The sequence below is a fragment of the Oncorhynchus gorbuscha genome, linkage group LG21 (assembly GCF_021184085.1).
Source record: "Oncorhynchus gorbuscha isolate QuinsamMale2020 ecotype Even-year linkage group LG21, OgorEven_v1.0, whole genome shotgun sequence".
Lineage (NCBI taxonomy): Eukaryota > Metazoa > Chordata > Actinopteri > Salmoniformes > Salmonidae > Oncorhynchus > Oncorhynchus gorbuscha.
Window position 1 is genome coordinate 13,827,623 of NC_060193.1, and position 17,700 is coordinate 13,845,322.

Below are 17,700 nucleotides of genomic sequence, written 5' to 3' on the forward strand. Positions count from 1 at the left end.
TTTTGATAATTTAATTATTTGTTTTGTACTGAGTTTGTATTAAAGAGATTAATATGTGTTGTCTTTTCTGAACTACTTTATAATAAAAGCATGCTTGACTATAAATGAATGCACATAAAGATGTGGGAGATTTTGTAATTACTTCTAAGCGACCAAATTCTTTAAATACTGTTAGTGCATTACTACTTTAGTAAGATGATAATAATGTGTAGCCTATTAGTTCGTACTCATAAAGTGTCATGAAGCTCAAAGAACCAGGCCTACCTTTTTATTCTCGATACGTCAATTTCGAATGAACTGAGAGCTGTGGAATTTCCCCTCTGTTTAAGCCACACCCACAGACCTCTCTGACTGGCCAGAACGATTTATATGTAAAACTCTTCTCGCTCGTTATTGGTCCTCATTCTGTTTTGGGACATTTCGTGAGTTATGTTATATGAAAGTTTTGGTTGATCTAAAAGTTGGTGAAATTGGTAAGTGTTGTTATTATTAACTGTCAAGTAATGTGTAAATATATTCGTTTCAGTCGAGTTTTGAACCGATATGGCACCTGTTTCCTATTCGTCATGGTTTGTGAGGTAGAGTGACTCGTTTTGGTAGCTAATTTAGTAACGCGTCAGATTCGTCAGGTAGCGTGACCGTAGCTACCAGACATGTTCAACATTGCGATGTTGGCTGTTGTAGAGTTATGGCTAGAAGGATTCCAGTTTTTGTCAAATTTACGTCAAATGTATATATATATTTTAGCTAACCCTAACCCTTTTCCTAACCTTAATTAGCCTGATTCCCCTAACAGCTACGTCAATTCTCCCTACCTATTGGGGAAAGTCTAATCTGACAAAAACTGGATCCTTTCTAGCCATAAGCATACATCTACTAGACGCCCAATATCCTGTAACTACATTCACGCGAGATTCAGCTCTGGTCCGAGATTAGGTTATGGTAAAATGTGCAGGTTATGTTTTATAACTAGTTTATAATCTACCTTTTTGAGGCTATGTTGTGGCATTTAGTGGCCGCACCATCAATGCCACGAGATACAAATCAAATCAAATTTTATTTGTCACATACACATGGTTAGCAGATGTTAATGCGAGTGTAGCGAAATGCTTGTGCTTCTAGTTCCAACAATGCAGTGATAACCAACAAGTAATCTAACTAACAATTCCAAAACTACTGTCTTATACACAGTGTAAGGGGATAAAGAATATGTACATAAGGATATATGAATGAGTGATGGTACAGAGCAGCATACAGTAGATGGTATCGAGTACAGTATATACATATGAGATGAGTATGTAGACAAAGTAAACAAAGTGGCATAGTTAAAGTGGCTAGTGATACATGTATTACATAAGGATGCAGTCGATGATGTAGAGTACAGTATATACGTATGCATATGAGATGAATAATGTAGGGTAAGTAACATTATATAAGGTAGCATTGTTTAAAGTGGCTAGTGATATATTTACATCATTTCCCATCAATTCCCATTATTAAAGTGGCTGGAGTTGGGTCAGTGTCAATGACAGTGTGCTGGCAGCAGCCACTCAATCTTAGTGGTGGCTGTTTAACAGTCTGATGGCCTTGAGATAGAAGCTGTTTTTCAGTCTCTCGGTCCCAGCTTTGATGCACCTGTACTGACCTCGCCTTCTGGATGATAGCGGGGTGAACAGGCAGTGGTTCGGGTGGTTGATGTCCTTGATGATCTTTATGGCCTTCCTGTAACATCGGGTGGGGTGGTGTAGGTGTCCTGGATGGCAGGTAGTTTGCCCCCGGTGATGCGTTGTGCAGACCTCACTACCCTCTGGAGAGCCTTACGGTTGAGGGCGGAGCAGTTGCCGTACCAGGCGGTGATACAGCCCGCCAGGATGCTCTCGATTGTGCATCTGTAGAAGTTTGTGAGTGCTTTTGGTGACAAGCCGAATTTCTTCAGCCTCCTGAGGTTGAAGAGGCGCTGCTGCGCCTTCTTCACGACGCTGTCAGTGTGAGTGGACCAATTCAGTTTGTCTGTGATGTGTATGCCGAGGAACTTAAAACTTGCTACCCTCTCCACTACTGTTCCATCGATGTGGATAGGGGGGTGTTCCCTCTGCTGTTTGCTGAAGTCCACAATCATCTCCTTAGTTTTGTTGACGTTGAGTGTGAGGTTATTTTCCTGACACCACACTCCGAGGGCCCTCACCTCCTCCCTGGAGGCCGTCTCGTCGTTGTTGGTAATCAAGCCTACCACTGTTGTGTCGTCCGCAAACTTGATGATTGAGTTGGAGGCGTGCGTGGCCACGCAGTCGTGGGTGAACAGGGAGTACAGGAGAGGGCTCAGAACGCACCCTTGTGGGGCCCCCGTGTTGAGGATCAGCGGGGAGGAGATGTTGTTGCCTACCCTCACCAGCTGGGGGCGACCCGTCAGGAAGTCCAGTACCCAGTTGCACAGGGTGGGGTCGAGACCCAGGGTCTCGAGCTTGATGACGAGCTTGGAGGGTACTAATGGTGTTGAATGCCGAGCTGTAGTCGATGAACAGCATTCTCACATAGGTATTCCTCTTGTCCAGGTGGGTTAGGGCAGTGTGCAGTGTGGTTGAGATTGCATCGTCTGTGGACCTATTTGGGCGGTAAGCAAATTGGAGTGGGTCTAGGGTGTCAGGTAGGGTGGAGGTGATATGGTCCTTGAGTAGTCTCTCAAAGCACTTCATGATGACGGAAGTGAGTGCTACGGGGCGGTAGTCGTTTAGCTCAGTTACCTTAGCTTTCTTGGGAACAGGAACAATGGTGGCCCTCTTGAAGCATGTGGGAACAGCAGACTGGTGTAGGGATTGATTGAATATGTCCGTAAACACACCGGCCAGCTGGTCTGCGCATGCTCTGAGGGCGCGGCTGGGGATGCCGTCTGGGCCTGCAGCCTTGCGAGGGTTGACTCGTTTAAATGTTTTCCTCACGTCGGCTGCAGTGAAGGAGAGTCCACATGTTTTAGTTGCGGGCAGTGTCAGTGGCACTGTATTGTCCTCAAAGCGGGCAAAAAAGTTACTTAGTCTGCCTGGGAGCAAGACATCCTGGTCCGTGACTGGGCTGGGTTTCTTCTTGTAGTCCGTGATTGACTGTAGACATGCCTCTTGTGTCTGAGCCGTTGAATTGAGATTCCACTTTGTCTCTGTACTGACGCTTAGCTTGTTTAATAGCCTTGCGGAGGGAATAGCTGCACTGTTTGTATTCGGTCATGTTGCCAGACACCTTGCCCTGATTAAAAGCAGTGGTTCGCGCTTTCAGTTTCACGCGAATGCTGCCATCAATGTTTTTATCGTTGCTATGGGAACGACATCTTCGACGCACGTTCTAATGAACTCGCACACCGAATCAGCGTATTCGTCAATATTTTTATCTGACGCAATACGAAACATGTCCCAGTCCACGTGATGGAAGCAGTCTTGGAGTGTGGAGTCAGCTTGGTCTGACCAGCGTTGGACAGACCTCAGCGTGGGAGCCTTTTGTTTTAGTTTCTGGCTGTAGGCAGGGATCAACAAAATGGAGTCGTGGTCAGCTTTTCCGAAAGGGCAGGGCCTTATATGCGTCGCGGAAGTTAGAGTAACAATGATCCAAGGTTTTACCACCCCTGGTTGCGCAATCGATATGCTGATAAAATTTAGGAAGTCTTGTTTTCAGATTAGCTTTGTTAAAATCCCCAGCTACAATGAATGCAGCCTCCGGATAAATGGTTTCCAGTTTGCAAAGAGTTAAATAAAGTTCGTTCAGAGCCATCGATGTGTCTGCTTGGGGGGGGGATATATACGGCTGTGATTATAATCGAAGAGAATTCTCATGGAAGATAATGCGGTCTACATTTGATTGTGAGGAATTCTAAATCAGGTGAACAGAAGGATTTGAGTTCCTGTATGTTTCCTTCATCACACCATGTCTCATTAGTCATGAGGCATACGCCCCCGCCACTCTTCTTACCAGAAAGATGTTTGTTTCTGTCGGCGCGATGCGTGGAGAAACCCGTTGGCTGCACCGCATCGGATAGCGTCTTCCCAGTAAGCCATGTTTCCGTGAAGCAGAGAACGTTGCAGTCTCTGATGTCCCTCTGGAATGCCACCCTTGCTCGGATTTCGTCAACCTTGTTGTCAAGAGACTGGACATTGGCAAGAAGAATGCTGGGGAGTGGTGCGCGATGTGCCCTTGTTCGGAGTCTGACCAGAAGACCGCTACGTTTCCCTCTTTTTCGGAGTCGTTTTCTTGGGTCGCTGCATGCGATCCATTCCGTTGTCCTGTTTGTAAGGCAGAACACAGGAACCGTGTCGCGGAAAACATATTCTTGGTCGTACTGATGGTGAGTTGACGCTGATCTTATATTCAGTAGTTCTTCTCGACTGTATGTAATGAAACCGAAGATGACCTGGGGTACTAATGTAAGAAATAACACGTAAAAAAAACAAAAAACTGCATAGTTTCCTAGGAACGCGAAGCGAGGCGGCCATCTCTGTCGGCGCAGGAATTCCATACAATGTATGTATACACCCACCTGCTCTATTCACACAGATTGGGGCTGATGGATAGGTGAGCTTACTCAACTGAGGACACATACTCACAGCACAATGCCTGGGGCCCAGGACCACAAGAGACGGCAACCCCCAAAGATGTACTTGGTGGTCTCCAACCTAAAGATTCAGGACCAGTTGGAAGGTACCATCCGACTGCTACGCGGGAACCTCTGTCAGGAGCAAGAGGGGGGAAGGAGCAGGGGCGACCAACTGTGGGTAAAGGTAAGAAAAGGAATGAATACTTTATCACGCGTTCTCTCTTCCGTGTTTGAATATCCTCTATTCTCTTCCTCTTTCTTTCTCTGCTCTCTCTCCCTCTTTCTCTGCACTCTCTTTGTCCTTGTCTCCCACCACCCTCCATCCCTCTCTCTCTCTCTCTCTCTCTCTCTCTCTCTCTCTCTCTCTCTCTCTCCCACCACCCTCCATCCCTCTCTCCCTCTCCCGCTCTCTCTCTCTCTCTCTCTCTCTCTCTCTCTCTCTCTCTCTCTCTCTCTTCCTCTCTCACCTTGTCCCCCACCACCCTCCGTCTCTCCCTCCCTTCCCTCTCTCTCTCTCTCTCCCTTCCTCTCTCTTCCTCTCTCTCCCTTCCTCTCTCGCTCTCCCTCCCTGTCTCTCCTTATCCCCTACCTCTCTCTGTCTCTCCTTGTCCCCTACCTCTCTCTGTCTCCCCCCCTCTCTCTCTCTCGCGCGCTTCCTCTCTCTCCTTGTCCCCCACCAACCTCTGTCTCGCTCTCTCTTTCTCTCTCTCGCTCTCCATCAGGTATTTGACAATGCCAGTATGTCAAGACTGTCAAGCAGCTGAAGATTGACAAGTTATACACTCCTCTCATTTCTTTCTCTCTCCCTCAGGTGTTAGACTATGGTTGTATGGTAAAGATTGACAAACAGCTGCTTATAGAAGTCCCCACCGACCTGACCGGCCTATTGGAGCCTGTATCTGATCCAGAGTCCCGCCTCAATTTGCTCATTAACCCCAAGCAACTTTACCGATTGGCTGCCTTGCCCCTAGGCACCCCCCTCTATGTCCAGATGGGCCAACCAGGAGAGCTGGCGGAGGCGGAGCTGAGGTATCGAGGACCGCTGACCAGAGGAAGTACTGCTGTGTTGTTTGGGGTGCAGCTGAAGGTATTGTTGCTAACGTGGTGTTTTTAGCTATAGACAACAGATCATAACAACAAACTTTCACTCTTTGATGATTGTCTTGAAAATCATTTTACTTGTATTTTAGTTAGCCACTGTCACACAGTAGTTACCAAAATTGTCAAATGACTCGGGTCTAGCTTTCTCGCTCTCTCTCTCTCTCTCTCTCTTTCTCTCTCTCTCTCTCAGGACTCAGCAGTGGGTAGAGGCAACAGTAATGGTTCTTACAAAGGCCACCAGCTCTTTACCTGTCCCGAAGCCTCCGCCCTCTTCCTACCGGCCAATCAGATTAGGCTACGACGCTGGTCCCGTGCCAATGACGACCATCACATCAACGCTCTTCCTCCTCAACCTCAACCCCCCATTGGTAACATCATTGCTAGAACGGCCGAATCGTCTCCCAGCCTGGCCCCAGTCCCAGTCCTGGCTCGAAACCCCAGCTCCCCACCTCCCTTCCAGGTGGGCCACAGGGTGTGCTTCCCTCTGGAGGATACTGTCCATGGGGGAGAGGTGAGGTTCTGTGGGGCCCTGCCTGGACGGACCTCCACTGGGCTGTTCGTAGGAATCCTGCTGGTCAGTATTACTTCTGGAGGGTGCGACTGTATATAAAAATACAATCTGTGTGATTATACACATTTTAGATTTTATAGTCATTATTGTGTATTAAGACACCCAAAATACAGTGTTTTGTGGATAACATTCACACATATTTAGGCCAAATTCTTCATCTAACAGTCAATGTTTCCTGTATATTTCCGCTAATCAGTTTGTTTATACGCAGGACAATGCAGTTGGTAACTGGGATGGTTCATATAAAGGAGAGAAGTTGTGCTCCATCTCCTCTTCTCTGTATGGTTGCCTGCTACCCATCTCCAAGGTGTCCCCTGGTACGTCACTCCCTGGTTCAAATGTTATGGCAGATCAGAGATCCTGTTTGGTTTACTGTTGAGTTACTATTATGACAGTTATGAGAGAGGGTGTAATTGGAAAACAAAACGTTGTGGAAAATCATGACTGTTAGATGACTGACGTCCTCTCTTCCTTTACCCCTGATTCTCTTTCATTTTCCTCCTACCGGGCTTTGAATTGTGTGCTGTGTTTGACCGTTGACCTCTACTGACCCCCCCCCCCCTCCCCCGCAGAACCAAGGTCACGCCGCCACACTCCTCCCCTCCAGAACCCCAAACCGGTCCTCAAACCCACCCAACCACCTGCTCCTGTATCCTCACCTGCCTCCACCCCAAAGATCGCTCTGATGCCCCCCCAACTCCTCTCAGCCAAACTGGCCTTAAAACCTCCACCCCTCCCCAGCCCCAAACCTTTCACGAAACCTCACCCCCTTCCCCCAACCCCTCCCACCATCAAACCCCAAACCCTGCTCTCCCCGACCGCCACCGCCCAACCACAGCTCTTGAACGGTTCGCCCGGTCCCCTCTCTCCGGGTCGAGGTGACGGATTGGACGCTGAGGAGAACGGAGACGCGGGATTGGAGGTTGAGTTGGAGGTGGGGTCCATGGTGGAGGTGAATGACCCACCCCTTTTTGGAGTGATTCGTTGGATTGGACGAATCATTGGAGTTTCACAATTGGTGTCAGGAATTGAGCTGGTATGGTAACACTGTCAACACTGTCACTGTGTGTCATCAACTCCCTGTAATTCCATCAACTGTGTAATTGTGTCAGTGTCAAGTCAATCAGTGTATGACAACGTTGTAAAGCAGCGGTATTCAAACATTTTCAACTAAGGCACCCTTAAATCTCAAAAAATGTCTAGTGTGTATTCGTAACATATTTATCTGCTTACTTTCCTTTCTCAGGACCAGGAACTGACCGCTGGAACAGACGGCAGTTACCTTGGCGAACGCCACTTCCGTTGCCCTGCCAACAAGGGGCTGTTCGTCAAACTCCGGAACTGCAGGCGGGATTCCAGATTCCCTGCCCCTGAGACTCCGGTCAATCAGGTGGAGCGCTGCAACTCCATAGGTGTGTTATCTGTGTGTGTGTGTGTGTTGTCTTGCCTGACTCACGATACTCCCTTGAGATGAATGAGCTAGCCTAGGTTCCCACTGCTTCAGGTCTATGACCTACAGGTGCCGCCCTTCCAGCCCAGTCCGGATGCCAGCAACCCGCTGATTCCAGCTGGCGTAGTTCTTGGCGGCCGACAGCTGGAGTGGGAGAAACCTTTTTTTGTTAAAAAGCACTCAGCCGGGCGTCCAACTCTGGGGTAGGGCAACCAGGGGAAGCATAAGACCAGGGGAACTAGAGGGAGAGTATAGTTTCTCCTCTCTGCAACTGTTTTTAGTTTTACACCCACGGGTGCGCATCACGAACCGTTCACCTGTGAACCTGAAGTTACCCACCCTAACGGGACCTAGTGTCCTACGGGACGGAAGAGGAATATTCACACCTAAGACATTTTCATACACACCCCAAGCATGAACCACACAGTTACCAAGAGCGGAAACCATCGGGTCTATTTCGGTCAGTGGCCCCTTGAGAGGAAGTACACCACCTGTATTTATTCAAGCACAGCCCTATACAAAGACTCTACTTATCTTGTGAATACCCTAGCTCTCAACCCAGAGGAAACAGACGCCTGATAAGTCCTCAACTGGAAGCTTCATTAAATAGTACCCGCAAAACGCCAGTCTCATTGTCAACAGTGAAGTGGCGACTCCGGGATGCTGGCCTTCTAGGCAGATTTAATGTGCTTCCTTTAAAAAAGTAATTTGGTCACTTTCATTGTGATATACAAACCTTATCAAAACATGTAGGCTTATGGGCTTGGCTACATGAGATGGGTGGCCTATGATAAAAATATTATTTAAAAAAAGGCATTGTTTCTTGCCGTAAGTTGGGCGTCATTCACAAGTGATAGGCTAATATTGTCACTCATCACACTATTCTTGATTTATTCATGTCTTCACATATACTAAATTACATATGTGTGAAATGTGTTATGTTTTGAAACAGGGATAGAGGGGGAAAAATACATGTCATCTATGCACTTAAATAGCAAATGGAGGTTTCTTTCCCCCGTGGTTTATTTTCATGCCAGCCAGGTAGGTTATATACTGTTGCAAAGAGAAGAAATGTACTTAATATTAGGAAAGTTTAGAAATAAATATAGTAGACCTAACCCAGTGGTTCCCAAAATATTTATAGTCCCATACCCCTTCAAACATTCAACCTCCAGCTGTGTACCCCCTCTAGCACCAGGGTCAGTGCACTCTCAAATATAGTTTTTTGCCATCATTGTAAGCCTGCCACACACACACTATACAATACATGTATTAAACATAAGAATGAGTGTGAGTTTTTGTAACAACCCAGCCTGTGGGAAGTGACAAAGAGCTCAAAGATCTCGGGCCACAAATAGTAATATAATTATAATCAATCATTTTGCTCTTTATTTAGCCATCTTGCATATAAAACCTTATTTGTTCATCAAAAATGGTGAATAACTCACCACAGGTTAATGAGAAGGGTGTGCTTGAAAGGATGCACATAACTCTGAAATGTTGGGTTGTATTGGAGAGAGTCTCAGTCTTAAATCATTTTCCACAAATAATCTGTGCCTGTATTTAGTTTTCATGCTCGTGAGGGCCGAGAATTCACTCTCATATAGGTACGTGGTTGCAAAGGGCATCAGTGTCTTAATAGCGCAATTTGCCATTGCAAGAAACTCTCTCAATCCAGAAATCTGGCAGTGGCTTCTGATTAAATTCCATTTTCACAGAACGGCTTGTTGCAATATCGATGAGGCTATCTTGTTCAGATATCGGTAAATGGACTGAAGGCAGGGCATGAAAGAGATAACGAATCCAGTTCTTTGTGTCGTTCGTTTCGGGAAAGTACCTGCGTAAGTGCGCACCCAGCTCACTCAGGTGCTTCGCTTCATCACGTTTGACATTGTCCGTAAGCTTGAGTTCAGTTGCACACCCAAAAATCATACAATGATGGAAAGACCTGTGTGTTGTCCTTGTTAATGCAGACAGAAACGAGCTCCAACTTCTTAATCATAGCCTCAATTTTGTCCCGCACATTGAATATAGTTGCGGAGATTCCCTGTAATCCTAGATTCAGATCATTCAGGCGAGGGAAAAAACATCACCCAGATAGGCAGTCGTGTGAGGAAACTCGTCATCATGCAAGCAGTCAGACAAGTGAAAATTATGGTCAGTAAAGAAAACGTTAAGCTCGTCTCTCAATTCCAAAAAAGTTTAAATATTTTCCCCCTTGATTACCAGCGCACTTCTTTCTGTATGTTGTAAAAGCTTTACATGGTCGCTGCCCATATCATTGCATAATGCAGAAAATACACGAGAGTTCAGAGGCCTTGCTTTAACAAAGTTAACCATTTTCACTGTAGTGTCCAAAACGTCTTTCAAGCTGTCAGGCATTCCCTTGGCAGCAAGAGCCTCTCGGTGGATGCTGCAGTGTACCCAAGTGGCGTCGGGAGCAACTGCTTGCAAGCATGTTACCACTCCACTATGTTTCCCTGTCATGGCTTTTGCGCCATCAGTACAGATACCAACACAACACATCTTGACCACCAATTTTATTTTTGGCAGTGAAACAAGGCTATTCAGGTGAGGAAAAAAACCTCACCCAAATGTATAGCCCCGCTGGAAAATATAAATGCACTGTTTGAAAATGTGTGGAGGGAGGGAATATTATATATATATTATGTGAATCACATTTTTATTTGGCGTACCTCAGACAGCATTGCACGTACCCCAGTTTGGGAATACCTGGCCTGGCCTATAGAAATCTGATGTGATCCTTGTCTTTTTAATAGATGCCATCACATCACTGTTTTCGCACACAATTTAATAGCTTATAGAAATGTTGAGCAACATGAGCTCATGGGCTCCCATGAAGTGTTTGATTAGATTTTTGATTAGATTTGCATTGATGTCAGAGTGATTAGAGGGACAGTAGAGTGCTGAGTACCAGTTAGCAAGTTTGGTAGGCTACTAATGACCATCATCAGCATCACAGCTTGGAGAAGCCTAATTACTGTGACTACAGTCACGTGAAATTTCACTGCCCTCACAACTCGTGACCGCCGGTATGGCGGTAATACGGTCACCGAAACAGTCCTAGCTGCCTCCTCTTTCTGCTAGCTGCGGTGCCTCTCGGCTCTCTCCCTTCTGTTCCTTTTCCCGCCCCGTTGAGTCTCTGTTTTCTTGGCCTCCTGCTCTCTCCATCCCAGAAGCCGTAGTTTCTGCAGGGGTGAGTTACATCCGTCCGAGGGTTTGCGCGTGTGTGTGGCACATTTTTGTCTCTATGATTGTGTGTGCATGCGTGTGTGTCTCCATACCATGTAACATGATGACCAATCCAACCACCAGCGTTTGCCGAGTGGGGCAGTGAGCGCGTCGAGGAGCACACCCCTCCAATCCAGGGGGACGAGGCCAGAGATATGTACCAGGGCTGGAAGAGAGGCATCCAAGGCCACCTCAACTCCTGCTACCTGGACGCCTCACTATTCAGGTGACCATACGCTGGCATTCTCCCTCCGTCCTGTTTATGATATTATTAAGTCAATAATTGTTATTCAGTTATGTAATAGGATGTTGAGAACCGGAACCCTCAGTTAGCACCAGAACCCTCAGTTAGAACCGGAACCCTCAGTTAGAACCGGAACACTCCGATAGAACCGAATTAAGGATTAGATAATGCAGTCAAATGCTTTTTTGTGTGTGCAAAAATGTAAAATTGGGCAATGTTTTCATGTCGAATCTAAGGTTGTTTTTTAAACTAGAAGGAATGCTGGATGCATTCATGTTAATTAAACTATTTTCTTCCCCTCCCCCCTCTCTCTCCCCCTCAGTCTGTTTTCGTGCTGCAGTTCAGTAGACTGGGTGTTGCTGTGGCCCTCGAACCCCTCAGACGGCCCCCACTGCAGCCAAGCCCAGGACCTGCTTCGCTGTGAGATAGTCAACCCCCTACGCAGGTGTGTGTGTGTGTGTGTTCCTTCACAATGGATGTTTATGTATAGGCATATGTTGTGATTTAAATTGTAGATCAGTGTCACTTTGTATTTATATAGTGAATTTGAATAGCTTTTATGAATGTACTTGGCTATGTGTGTATCTTTCAGGTTTGGCTATGTATGTGCCAGTAAAACCATGGCCCTGAGAAGACTACTGGAGGCTGAGAGTAGTGACACAGGCTTCACCAACCAGGAGAAAGGTGTGTGTGTGTGTGTGTGTGTGTGTGTGTGTGTGTGTGTGTGTGTGTGTGTGTGTGTGTGTGTGTGTGTGTGTGTGTGTGTGTGTGTGTGTGTGTGTGTGTGTGTGTGTGTGTGTGTGTGTGTGTGTGTGTGTGTGTGTGTGTGTGTCCGTCCGTGGGAGAGGGTGTTTGGTTGTCTGTCCATCTGTCTCTCCGCCCGTGTCAGTAGGATGGAGAGTGAGAGAAAGGGACTGTGTTCAGGGGAAATGTTGATAGTGTTATTTAACTCTAGAAAGTTGAGTGAAGTTGAATTTCGTTCCACTCTGCGCAGGCTGATATTTGAGGGAACATTGGTGGTGAGTGTTTTTAAACACGTCTGTCTTCTTTCTGTCAGACCCAGAAGAGTTCCTCAACAAGCTTTTCCAGCTCCTCCGGGTTGAACCTCTTCTGAAGATCAGGTATACTTTCTCTCCTTCCCCTCCCTCTCTTCCCCCCCCCCCTCTCTCTCGTTCTCTTATTCTCTCTTACAGACACTTTCTCTCCTGCTCCCCCTTGTTCCTTTCAGGTCAGTGACACAGAATCAGCAGCCTCAGGAGTGTCACCTATACCAGCTCTTCCCTCCATCCGTTCCCCTCTCTCCCTCTTCCCCTGTCCCTCTGTCTCCGTCCCTCTGTCCCATCCCTCTCTCCTCCCCTGCAGTACTCATGAGGGTGGCCAGTGTTCAGACTCTGTTAGAGACATCTTTTCTCCACGCGGGACTAAAGTTTGCTGAGGTAACAACACAAGACGACATAGTAGATACGCAAACAAACTCTACGTTGATGTGTTGATGGATTGACTCTCCCCTCCGCCAGGCCCCTTCCTGCCTCCCCCTCCTCATGCCTAGGTTTGGGAAGGACTTCAAGATGTTTGACGCCATCTTACCTTCACTCACCATCGACATCACAGACCTGCTGGATGACAGTAAGAACCAAAGATATTGTCATGGAAATTCTTACACTAGGACACTGGAAGTCATTCTTAATGAATCATTGTTTATTGTCAGCACGCTGGAGAGGTTCCAACCAACTCAATGCACCATAGTACACATGTCAATCAGGAGCTCTGCCTGGGCAGTCCCAGCAGTTATCTTCTATATGACTATATACAGAAAAGTTATATTTGCATAATTAATTTCATTACCATTTAGTTTCATTCATGTGACAGACCAACACCTCACGAGTCTTCTCTCTAAGATGAGACCTTGAAACTGAGATATCTTTTGTTCGTTCTCAAAACAAGGTCTGGGCGTACTGCCAAATTGCGGATTCTGATAAATCAAATGAAATGTTATTTGTCATATATATTTGTCACTGAGGGTTCCGGTGTAGACCTTACGGTGAAATGCATACTTACAAGCCCTTAACCTCTTTAAGAAAATACCTACAAAAAAAAGAGATAAGAATAACAAATGATTAAAGAGAAGCAGTAAATAACAATAGCGGGGCTATATACAGGGGGTACCGGTACAGAGTCAATGTCAAATCAAACTTTATTTGTCACATACGCCAAAATACAACAACTGTAGACTTTACCGTGAAATGCTTACTTACAAGCCCTTAACCAACAGTGCAGTTCAAGAAGAAGAAAATATTTACCAAGTAGTCTAAAATAAAAAGCAATAATAAAAAGTAACACAAAAAGAATAACAATAACGAGGCTATATTACAGTGGGCACCGGTACTGAGTCAGTGTGCAGGGTTACAGGCTAGTTGAGGTAATCTGTTCATGTATTTGGGGGCGAAGTGACTATGCATAGGTAACAAGCAAACAGCGAGTAGCAGCAGTGTACAAAAGGGAGAGGGGGCTCAATGTAAAATGTCCGGTGGCAATTTCATGAATTGTTCAGCAGTCTTATGGCTTGGAGGTAGAAGCTGTTGAGGAGCCTTTTGGTCCTAGACTAGGTGCTCCGGTGCCGCTTGCCGTGTGGTAGCAGAGAAAACAGTCTATAACTTGGGTGACTGGAGTCTGACAATTTTATGGGCTTCCTTCTGACACTGCCTGTATTTTATACCGGTCCTAGATGGCAGGGAGCTTGGCCCCAGTGATGTACTGGGCTGTTTGCACTACCCTCTGTAGTGCCTTACGGTCAGATGCCGAGCAGTTGCCATACCAGGCGGTGACGCAATGGTCAGGATGCTCTCGATGGTGCAGCTGTAGAACCTTTTGAGGATCTGAGGACCCATGCCAAATCTTTTCAGTCTCCTGAGGGGGGAAAGGTTTTGTTGTGCTCTCTTCACGACTATCTTGGTATGTTTGGACCATTATAGTTCGTTGGTGATGTGGACACCAAGGAACTTGAAACTCTCGACCCGCTCCACTACAGCCCCGTCGATGTTAATGGGGGCCTGTTCGGCCCATCTTTTCCTGTAGTCAACGATCAGCTGCTTTGTCTTGCTCACATTAAGGGAGAGGTTGTTGTCCTGGCACCACATTGCCAGATCTCTGACCACCTCTCTATAGGCCGTCTCATCATTGTCAGTGATCAGGCCTACCACTGTTGTGTCGTAATGATGGTGTTCGAGTCTTGTTTGGCCACGCAGTCGTGGGTGAACAGGGAATACAGGAGGGCACTATGTACACACCTCTGAGGGGGATCAGCGTGGCAGACGTATTGTTGCCTACTCTTACCACCTGGGGGCGGCCAGTCAGGAAGTCCAAGATCCAGTTGCAGAGGGAGGTGTTTAGTCCCAGAGTCCTTAACCTCTCTAGGGAATTTCACCTGGCCAACATCCGGACAGACTTGGCCAGGGAGAGGTTGAAAATGTCAGTGAAGACACTTGTCAGTTGGTCCACGCATGCTTTGAGTACACGTCCTGGTAATCCATCTGGCCCAGCGGCTTTGTAAATGTTGACCTGTTTAAAGGTTTTGTTCACATCGGCTACCGAGAGCGTTATCACTCAATCATCCAGAACAGCTGGTGCTCTCGTGCATGCTTCAGTGTTGCTTGCCTCGAAGCGAGCATAAAAGGCATTTAGCTCGTCTGGTAGGCTCGCGTCACTGGGCAGCTTGCGTCTGGGTTTCCCTTTGTAGTCATTAATAGTTTTCAAGACCTGACACATCAGACAAGCGTCAGAGCCGGTGTAGTAGGATTGAATCTTAATCCTGTAATCCTGCTTTGCTTGTTTGATGGTTCGTCTGAGGGCATAGCGGGATTTCTTATAAACGTCCAGATTAGGCTACCGCTCCTTGAAAGCGGCAGCTCTAGCCTTTAGCTCGATGCGGATGTTGCCTGTAATCTGGTTGGGATATGTATGTACAGTCACTGTGGGGGGGACGTCATCGATGCACTTATTGATGAAGCCGATGACTGAGGTGGTGTATTCCTCAATGCCATTGGATGATTCCAGGAAAATATTCCAGTCTGCTAGCAAAACAGTCCTGTAGTGTAGCATCCACATCATCTGACCACTTCCGGGCCGTACGCATTACCCTCTGAGGATTCGTTAAATTGGTCACTTGCATGAACACAGAAATTGGTTATTAGAAAAGCACAAACATTAAAATTCCCATTACAATATAAACTCATATATGAAAATGTACACTGAGTGTACAAAAAACTTTAAGAACACCTGTTCTTTCCATGACATATTGATGTCACTTGTTAAATCCACTTCAATCAGTGTAGATGAAGGGGAGGAGTCAGGTTTAAAAAGGATTTTGAAGTCTTGAGACAATTGAGGCATGGATTGTGTATGTGTGCCACTCTGAGGGTGAATGGTCCTTCTGTAGCTCAGTTGGTAGAGCATGGCGCTTGTAATGCCAGGGTAGTGGGTTCGATCCCCGGGACCACCCATACGTAGAATGTATGCACACATGACTGTAAGTCGCTTTGGATAAAAGCGTCTGCTAAATGGCATATATATTATTATTATATTACAAAATATTTTAGTGCCTTTGAACGGGGTATATGGTAGTAGGTGCCAGGCACACCGGTTAGTGTCAAGAACGGCAACGCTACTGAGTTTTTCACATTACAGTTTCCCATGTGTATCAAGAATGGTCCACCACCCGAAGGACATCCAGCCAAGTTGACACAACTGTGGAAAGCATTGGAGTCACTTTGGACCAGCATCCCTGTGGAACGCTTTCAGCACCTTGCAGAGTCTATGCCCCAACCAATTGAGTCTGTTTTGAGGGTAAAGGGAGTACAATTCAATATTAGGATTGTGTTCCTTATGTTTGGTGTACGTCTGGTAAGAACCCTGCTATGTTAAAACATGAGGACATTTTATCGGGCGGGTTTCTGGTTAATGACCTATTTAATGCTTTCTCTTTCTCTTCACTCTCATCACTCTCTCTCTCCCTCCCCCTATTGCAATCTCTTCCTCTCTATTTCTCCCTCCCGCTGTCTCTCTCTCTCCTCCCCCCTCTCTCTAGCTCTCAGACAGTGCAGTATTTGCCAGGCAGTAGCAGAATGGGAGTGTCTAGAGTGTTATGACGACTTGGACATCACACCTGGTCGTCTCAAACAGTACTGCCACACCTGCAACACTCAGGTAACCATAGCACACCATTATTACCTATAGTACAGCTCTCAAAGTTCAATCAAAAGTCCCTTACATCTACACACTGCAGGACCAATTTCCTCTTGTCTCCCTTCCTCTTTCTCCCTCCATCCTTCCATTAGGTGCACATCCACAAGAAGCGCCAGTCCCACAGTCCGTGTCAGGTGGGTGTGGCTGGGGGTCCATGGACCGGCCCACTGCATGGAACTCGTCAGCGATTGGCTCTCTTTGCTGTGACGTGCATCGAGACCAGCCACTACGTGAGCTTCGTCAAGCACGGACCCCGCCCCAACGACTGGCTGTTCTTTGACAGTATGGCCGACAGGGAAGGTGAGAGATGTCAACTTTAAAAAGGGGCCTTAAGGCCTGCAGCTAATTTTCATTTCTTCCTGTTAGTCAATTGATTGGCCAGAGAGTCTACTCATCTAGTGTTCCAGATCTGAATCACTCCCTGATTACAGGGCAAATGCAAATCTGCAGTACTGCAAATCTCAAATAGCCCCCGAAACCATGAAACTCTTAATTTCTATGATCGTGACATCCCATAATAGTTGCCATGTTCTGTTTCCATGGTTACGGCCAGGCGGGGAGAACGGTTTCAACATTCCCCAGGTGAGGGCGTGTCCAGAGGTGGGCCGCTACCTCAGCCTATCGGCGGAGGAGCTGGGCAGGCTAGACCCCGCCTCCTTGAGAGAGTCCGCTCGTCGGCTGCTGTGTGACTCCTACATGTGTCTCTACCACAGCCCCGAGCTCAGCCTGTACAAGTAACACACACACCAATGTGCCTTCAGGATGAGTGACATGCAGTATTGTACATTAACCACTGTTGTGCCTGTTCAAGTAACACACGCACAAGTTCCAGTATTGCACCAATGTGCCTCCAACAAGCAACACAGAAACAGACTCCTACAACAACCACTGCCCAAATGTGCCTTTGCAACACGAACAACCTGTTTTTCACTCTTCTGTTTACTTTATCCTTATGTTCAATGGAAATCTGAGAATAAGATTATGAATAATTGTATATAATATCATAATTTGATATAATATAATGATGTTATTATATATATCAAAATTATTTGCATATTTTTATTTCACACACCACTTTTTATTCCATATTGGTTATGTTGTAATACATAGATTTAGAAAATGACCATGAGAATATATTAAAGAGAATTATAATGAAATATGTTGTTTGAAACATGTTATTGTCAAAATATGATTCTGGTGTATGAAAAATGGCCATAAATGCTTATCGGCGCCAGGTAGTCCCGAGATTAGAGTGTTGGGCCAATAGC

General features: G+C 46.4%; 1 protein-coding gene across 1 annotated transcript; it reads left to right on the forward strand.

Moving 5' to 3' along the window:
* The first annotated feature begins 374 nt into the window (after positions 1-374).
* On the forward strand, positions 375-17,589 carry si:cabz01101003.1 (ubiquitin carboxyl-terminal hydrolase CYLD). Its single transcript, XM_046318539.1, has 16 exons — positions 375-473; positions 4,534-4,757; positions 5,385-5,660; positions 5,865-6,248; positions 6,457-6,562; positions 6,818-7,281; positions 7,492-7,657; positions 11,032-11,173; positions 11,514-11,636; positions 11,784-11,875; positions 12,249-12,312; positions 12,420-12,627; positions 12,709-12,817; positions 16,275-16,393; positions 16,525-16,732; positions 16,986-17,589. The coding sequence occupies exons 2-16, from the start codon at positions 4,590-4,592 to the stop codon at positions 17,168-17,170; spliced, it is 2,814 nt and encodes a 937-aa protein (XP_046174495.1). The 5' UTR covers positions 375-473; positions 4,534-4,589; the 3' UTR covers positions 17,171-17,589.
* The last annotated feature ends 111 nt before the right edge of the window (positions 17,590-17,700 follow it).

What these genes read in the sequence shown, in the direction of transcription:
- si:cabz01101003.1 (XM_046318539.1), top strand. Translation starts at nt 4,590, where the DNA reads ATGCCTGGGGCCCAGGACCACAAGAGACGGCAACCCCCAAAGATGTAC. An exon ending in CATCTCCAAGGTGTCCCCTG is followed by an intron (nt 6,563 to 6,817) that starts GTACGTCACTCC and finishes CCTCCCCCGCAG; the next exon opens with AACCAAGGTCACGCCGCCAC. An exon ending in CAGTATGGCCGACAGGGAAG is followed by an intron (nt 16,733 to 16,985) that starts GTGAGAGATGTC and finishes GGTTACGGCCAG; the next exon opens with GCGGGGAGAACGGTTTCAAC.